Genomic DNA, 7,835 nt, shown 5'->3' on the forward strand with positions numbered 1-7,835 from the left:
TTTTTGCTGGCTGTTCCCATTAAATCAGGGGTCCCCAACCTCTGCACCACGAACCAGTGCCGGTCGAAGGGCTGCTTGGGACAAGGCCAAGACAGGAAAAAATGCATATACTAATCAGGGGTCCCCACCCTCAGGACCTGGACATATACCCTAACCTGGTACTGGTAACTAACTTGATTCCAGTTCTGTTACCATGTCCTTTGGTTGGGGATCCGTGATTTAATGGGAACGTCCAGCACATCAAAAAGCAACGAGTTGGGGAAACCCAAAAAGTCAAAAAAATATTGAGAATGTGTGAGAACGTGTAGAATAAAACTATCAAATTGTATACAAGTTTAAGGTTGGCCTCAAATATGGCATTCGAGAAATTAAATGTACATTTTGACCAATATTTAAGTTTTCTTCTACTTTCCTTTAATCTCTTATGCAGGACGGACGCCTACACGTCAACGACCAACTCATTGCAGTCAACGGAGAATCATTGCTTGATATGACCAACCAAGAGGCCATGGAAGCACTGCGCAAATCCATGTCCGTAGAGGGCAACAAGCGTGGCATGATTCAGCTCATTGTGGCCCGGAGAATGGCCAGAGATATTGAGGTAACCCAACAGTTATTGAGAAGTCAGACCTTTTAAAACAAACCCCACACCAAAAGAAGATTTAGTTTTGTGTCCATCTGCGATCGATCTTTGGAACTCAATCGTAAATCCTTTAACCTCTGGTCTTTCTTCAAATGAGTGAGCAAATGGAATCTAACAGAAGGAAAACTTTATTTCAAAGTTTAAAAGACTGCTGTCCTTTATCTGTTTTAAACATTGATTCAAGGGATAAAAAATTCAATCCGTTCAATCTTCAAAGAGCCTCACTTCCTGTTTGAGATGAGCGATAGCATTTCCCCGTTTCTCCCTTCAGCCCATGCCGTACTCTGATATGAAGTGATAACTATCACATCGTGTCATGATTGACACCCAGCGAAAATACCACTGCGAGATAAACGGATAAAGGTGGTGCGGCTTTTGTTCTCACGGATGTATAGTGTTTTGTTTGGAAAAAAAACAAAAACAAGGGAGGCTAGAAACGTCTTCCCACACAGGTTCACTCAGCCTGCAGCCAGAGGTTGGAGATCAGATTTGATTAATGTTGCTGTGGCTCTAATTGGATCCTGTGTCCTGTGGCGACATGTCACTTTGGAGTGCGATGCTGAGATCCTTCCTGGGAAGCGTAGTCCTCCGGAGCATCGTCTTCCCCCTTTCACCCTCACTTCTTCTATTTCTCTCTTTTTTCCTCTGTTTTTCCCCAAGCCTGTGATGCTGACTGATTGGAATTGGTTGGAAATTGGGTCAACGTACTGACAGAGCAGCACAACTATATTTTTTGAGCAGCTCCGCTTGATCTGCTGTTTTTTTTTTCCCCTCCTCCTGGCTGCTCCTCTCTCTGTCTCCTTCCTCCCACCTCCAGACTAAGAGGGAGGACACTTGTCCCTCCCGGGAACGCTCTGCTCAGAGCTTCAGTGAGTTCTATCACTTGAGTCCAGTCAGTCTCCTGTCGACTTTAATCTCTCACCAGCAGGAAGACAGGTAGACAAACTGACACTGAGCAGACTGTTAGACTTGCATCAATAAAAAAAAATACATTACATTTCATACAAATCATTCAGCCTGGGAGAAATGAGGAGAATTCGGCTATGACAGGTGCAAACAAGTGCTTTTTATTTCAATAGTAGCTGCAGTAAAACAGGGAAAAAAGAATCAATCCATCAACGTTGCATTTTAGGACGTCATGGAGCTTACAGGTTGTATAATTTTGTAACAAAATGCTAAAACATTTGTTTTTTTTTTGGTTTGTTTTTTTGAGAAATTTTTTTTATTTTCAGCACCCCCTCCCCCACCTTTTCCTTTGCTGTATTGGTCAGACAAACATGTGGCGGGCCAGTTTGCCACTGTCACCCAGCGGGATGGTAAAGAGCACTGGAAGCCACCAGTGAAATGAATCAGATCCATCACTGTCTGCAGGGGAAAGGAGCCGAGGAGCAGAGCCCGTAATGCATCAGAGACGGGAGGATGGGGTAGGGGGCGGGGGGGGGATTTCTATATGTGCAGTATGTCCGGGGCCACCTCTCTCTCCATGAAAACTGCATGGGCTTCCTCCCCACTTTGCCGAGGCCTTCAGGCTAAAGCCAGACTTTCTTGGGCAGAGCGCTGTAATGATTCTGGGGAGGTAAAATCGGGTTTGCTTAAGTGAAAGTTGAGGCAGAAAAGAACCACTTTACATATGATTACAGACAGGGACATGTGAATGACTCTGTTAGTAGGACTCATTGTGACTGTGTGACCATCTTGAACAGAATGTTTTTTTTTGAAACATTGGCCTAGTTTGGCCTTACAGAAGCTATGTTCACACCATCGTCTGCAATGGGTGTTCGAGTGACCACTTTCAATGAAAAGTCTATGTAAAAGCACATATAAAAGCTTTTAGGGCATTCCCTGTGACCGTTTTCGGGCTCTGCAAACAAAATGTGCAGCCATAGAACATATGATCATGGAGGACAGATTAATAATTGTTGAATGTTCTCAGCAGTAATCATGTGACACCAAGTATTTAATTTACCAGAATAGGGTGAGAATTTTTTTTGGGGGGATTTGACCCATCCCCTAGGGGAGTGGTGAGCTGCAGACACAGCTGCATTTGGGAAATATTTGGTGGTTTACCCCTCAATCCAACCCCTTATTGCTGAGGGTCAAGCAAATAGGCATTGGGTCTCAATTTTAATGGCAAATGGCGTATACTTATATTGCGCGTTTTTACTTTACTTCGAAGCCCCAAAGCACTTCACGGTCACAGTTCCATTCATTTACACACTGGTTGTGGCTCCACTGCCTTTAGAGACTTTGGTATGATTTGACCTGGATTTGAACCCACAACCCTTTCAATCTCAGGGTGGACACTACCAGAAGGCCACTGAGCTGGTAAACGGAAGAAAACGACAAAAACACAATGCTCGTCCAGTGTGAATGTGGTCTTCTCACACCCAACTCGTCATATATGGACGTATGGTTCAGGCCCCCTCTTCGTCACTTTTTGACATTTTTGGTGTCCCCAAAGTCATAGTTTGTTGACGTGCTGGCTGTACCCATTGAATAAGGGGTCTCTAACCTCCTTGTACCAGTCCGAGGGGCACTTGGTACCGGGCCAAAGATAGGGAAAAAATGCCTCCCATAATCAGGGGTCCCCAACCCTCGGTGCCGGGATGCATACCGTTACCATAACCCGGTAACAGTTCCGCGTCCAGTATCGCATCCCAAGGGTTGGGGACCCATGATTTAATGGGAACAGCCTGCACGTCAAAAAACGTTGAGTTTGGGGCACCCAAAAAGTTAAAAAGTGACGTGAAGGGTGAAGGGGGCCCGAACTATACGTCCATATATGACAAGTTGGGAATGGGACCCATTTGGTGCGTTCCTGAACTCCGCAGGTTTTTGGGTTGTCCCCCAACGTGAAGGGTCTTAGAAAGAAGCGGCTATATTTTAATGGCAACACAGGTGAAAAAATGAAAAATAGGTACCACCCGACTGCGTCTCCCGTACTTTACTTTTACTTAGCCCTTCGTGTTGAATAAGTGTTCACTAAGACCAGTCGCTCACAGCATACCCCTAGAATAAAAAAATCACAAACATTTTACCACTACAGGCTCTCTGAGTGGTCTAGGATTTTTACATTTCTTGCGGACTTCCTTTTTACATGTTTGCCCATTTTTTGCCTGCAGACACCTCATATCCACCCATATAGGCATTTGATACCAAGGCCCTAAGACATAGTAATCGGTCAGTTCCGACGAACTCCAAAGATCTCTGATATGGCAGCTTGTTCAAAATCTATTTCATTTTAGTGAGATTTCACAAACTCTTCCTATTTTGTACCCACTTTTGCTTTGTGTCTTTGACCGGCTGTGCCTCATTGTTGGCTCCAGTTGATTGTCTTTCTCCCAGGTCACACCCCTTATCTCCTTCTTACTATATTTTCTCCCCAGTTATCTGTTCTCATTAGGTCTTTGCCATCGATCTTGGCCACCGTCCTGCCTGTTTTGTTGGGATAACACTTGAATAAGCAGCAGATAAAAGTCTTTGGACTATTTAGCCAGTTTAGCACGGGACATTATGATCCTGATCCAATCATCTTAATTTCATCAGAGCATTTGTGTACAACAAAAACAAGCAAGTTATTTTGAATACAATAATACAATTTCTGTAGGTATTGCATTGTATAGTCTCTATTGTCTTGACAGATTAGTCCTAAAAGCTGCTGTTTACTACCTTTACTTGTGGATTTATGCAAGATCTCACTAATTCATGTGTTAGTTTGAAATGTTAATGTGTTCCATAAGATTTAGCAAAGTCGCTAAATCCAGATCATTCTGAGAGGAGCAGATTCATTTATTTCAATGGTGATCTCAAAAAAGAACGTTGAACACAGAATGCACAACGGCAGAAAAATTCTGAGCAAATCCTCTGATTCACCCTTTTTTTCAACAAAGGTCCTGTTTAAAGACTGCTGTTAGGTTGAAGCATTTTAATTACTTTTTTTTCTGAGTTCTAGTAATATACTACCACATGTGTTTAAGGAACAGACTTTATGAATAGTCCTTTCCTTTTCATTATTTATTTGATTCAAAATTGTCTCCCAAATTGTGTTTAGAGTAGAGCTGTTGACGAAATGGAAAAGTTGTGTGCATCCATCCATCCATTTTCTAAATTTACCTAATACGTTTCTGGATCACTGAAGTCTTTTCAGCAAAGGTGGGATACACCCTGGACAGTGTCAGTCTTTTTTACAGGGCCAACCTTGCTACTCCTTTCTTGAGCCACACCTCTCCAGTGGTTAGTTTCCTTGTCATAAATTGGGATGCTTCCAAACAAAGCTCCTTCGTCGTTTACCCTAAATCCCTACCTGGACCGGTCCTGGTAGACTGCTCACTTCTTTAATCTTTAAGAAGTTCTCTGTTCATTTATGGCGATACATTTACTTCAAAATTTGATTCAAACCTCGTGACTTTTTATTCCTCTCTTCTTCAGTCTGAACTATGACGGAAGAAGATATGCTATTTATTTGTTTCATTTTTAAAATGTTTTAGTTTTCCTGTGTAGATTACTGAAATGAATTATTTTTAACTTTCACTATGTGTGGCTTTCTTGAAAACCATAAGTATTTATGTTTAGGCTTTAATGTTTCCATTTTTTCTGTTAGCCTACAAATCGACCTCGGCCCCAAATCAGAGAAGGAAACGGTTATGTGGCCCTCACAAGATAAAGTTTGTGGACCACTAATGGACGGGTATCTAGTTAGCAGCAATGTAACGGACATGAGCTGTTTAAGAACCAAAAAATCAGCAATGTAACCCAATGGAAAATATGTAATTACCATTCAAGTAGATTTATTCATATTTTTTTATTTTTTGTCTTACCAACATATTCCACACACTGGCCACATCCCCCTCTATAATCATACTAATAGTCACGATCATAGGGTCATAAAACAATGGAAAAATGCAGCTTAATTATCTTTGATTAACTGAAACATTAAATGGGCTTTTTATTGTCTCAGTTAATATCATTCCCAATATCCCACCTTTTCTTGAGTGGTTGGAATATTGAGCCTCAGCACAGCACGTGTGCAGATAACCGACAAAAGTATTAAAAAGGCTGCTTTAATATTGATATATCTGGCAGAATAGTAAAAATAATGAAAAATATCTGATTCTTGGCATTTTCTTGAAAGCGCCACATTACTATAAGTACTGTCTTAACTCGTTGAGGAGGAGTAGACCTAAGAGCTTTTTCTGTATATGAGAGCAGTGGAGCACTCTCCTCGGCATGCCAAACGCCTCGATTGCAATCCATTCCAACAGTATTGCTGCAAGTCACTAAGAGAGGCTTTATGCAAAGAGACAGGAGGGAAGGAAGTGGCCGGCCCTAACAAAAGACACTCACTCGGCTGAGAGAAGGGCTGATCGATCCAGCTTTGAGAGAACTATCAATCAGCGTCCAGGTCCAGTAAATTATGGTTTTATTAGTATTGAGCCAGAAAAGACCTTACAGCATCAACAGAGGCTAATGATAGGTGAGGGGCAGCGTGTGGAGATGACCCCCAGCCCCCTAATATGCACTGATTGAAGCTCATTTATGATATGTATAATATTAATATTTAAGCAACAAAAAAGTTAGGATCCAGCACTGCACCCTGGGAAATGTAGTTCCCATCGACTTACTAAGTAAACAGCGGAAAGTAGATCTAAGAGCAGCAGAAATGCAATTCCAGTGCTGCTGGGCCTCATTCCCAGCTGGCTCTCTAAGGACTAACTCATTTAGGAGCAGCAGGGGAAACTCAATAGCACCAATTGAGAGAATAATATATTGAATGTGGTGGTTGAGTGGGCTGCTCGAGCCACATGGAGGACTGCGGAGGTGAAGTGTTTGCTCCAGGGTTTGAAAACCTGAGCGCTGTGGAACAACATACACAAAAGCGTTGAATCATTTATTCTCAGGCACAAACGCGTCGTTTCTAAGATACTGTGCAGACTTCATGCTCACGTCGAATACGAAATGTTTATTGTCCTTGGACCTGACCAGTATTAAAGAAGACTTTCTAAACAAGCGCAGACTAAATAATAGATGCTTTAGGAGGTTTACGGAGGAGTATTTGATGGTAATCACCAGATGCATCATTTCAGTTTCATAACAGAGAAAATGTTTTTTTTTTCTTTGTTTTAAGATGAAAGAAAATAAGTTTTTGTAGAAAGTTAAAGTTTCATTAAAGTTTATAATGCTTATAGTCTGCAGATTTAAAATAAACTAGACTTCTGGATTTGATCCCAGCTGGGTTATTGGTACAAATGTCATCTCAGGAGGTTGCTCGAACTACTAGTTAAGGTTTTTTGACAGCATGTTAGGTTGACTGGGAATTCCATACAGGTTAGTCTAATGCTGTGTTCGCAATGTGAACAGAAAATTTGTATCTTCAAACTTTGCTTAAACCAGGGGTTTGCAACCTGCGACTCCAGAGCCACATGTGGTTCTTGTACCCCTCCATTGTGGCTCTCTGGTTCAAATAAAATGTATTAAAAAAATTAAAAAGTAACTGTAAAGGAAAAAAAGTAACTAAGTAGTAAAGTTAAAAAAAGTAAATGAAAATTAAACTTTGTTCAACTCATTGACAAACATTTGAAGGACGGTATGAATCATTCAACGAGGATCCTAACAACAGTAGCTGTAATTCTCTATCAATTCTTTGTTTATCGACATCATACTGACACATTTGAACCTAACTTAGATCTTCATTTATCCCAGAAAATCAATTTATTGTCAGTATGAACAACCAGAATTAAATCAACGTTAAGTTATAATCCGCATGATTGTAAAGCAGATTTTGTATTTTTTGATATGGTAGGGGTCATTTCATTAGCTCTGATTTAGTTTTTGTTGGTTATATTTATGAATTTGTGGCTGAGATGCACCAGAAACAGTAAAATAAAGTTTTTTTTTTTTTATGAGTACACTTCCTACTGCATTTCCTGCATTGACGTGAACCTATGATGTTGGATGTCTTTTATTGTCTCATATTTTTAATAAGAAACTTCTAAAAAGAATTGAGCATGTTGTCTGAATTGCTTTTAAAATCCTGGGCACTAGATAGTCCTTCACTATATCGTTTTTTAGTGGTTAGGGATTGGAATAGCCTCTTTGATTCTGCCTTGAAAGCCAAAGTTACTGGAGCCATGTTGGTTCACTACATCAATGACAGTGATTGCAGCGTAGTTCTGAAAAAAAGGTCTTTCAGCGC

At 41.0% G+C, this 7,835-nt stretch overlaps 1 protein-coding gene across 2 annotated transcripts in view; it reads left to right on the plus strand.

Annotated features, from left to right (window-relative positions):
- Window positions 1-7,835, plus strand: part of LOC112151407 (partitioning defective 3 homolog) — a 438,282-nt gene that overhangs the window by 232,184 nt on the left and 198,263 nt on the right. For both annotated transcript variants that reach the window (XM_024280344.2, XM_024280343.2), the window contains exon 14: window positions 431-601. In XM_024280344.2, the coding sequence (XP_024136112.1) occupies window positions 431-601 (171 nt within the window). The remainder of the gene's footprint in view (window positions 1-430; window positions 602-7,835) is intronic.

This window comes from Oryzias melastigma, linkage group LG20 (assembly GCF_002922805.2).
Source record: "Oryzias melastigma strain HK-1 linkage group LG20, ASM292280v2, whole genome shotgun sequence".
Taxonomy (NCBI): domain Eukaryota; kingdom Metazoa; phylum Chordata; class Actinopteri; order Beloniformes; family Adrianichthyidae; genus Oryzias; species Oryzias melastigma.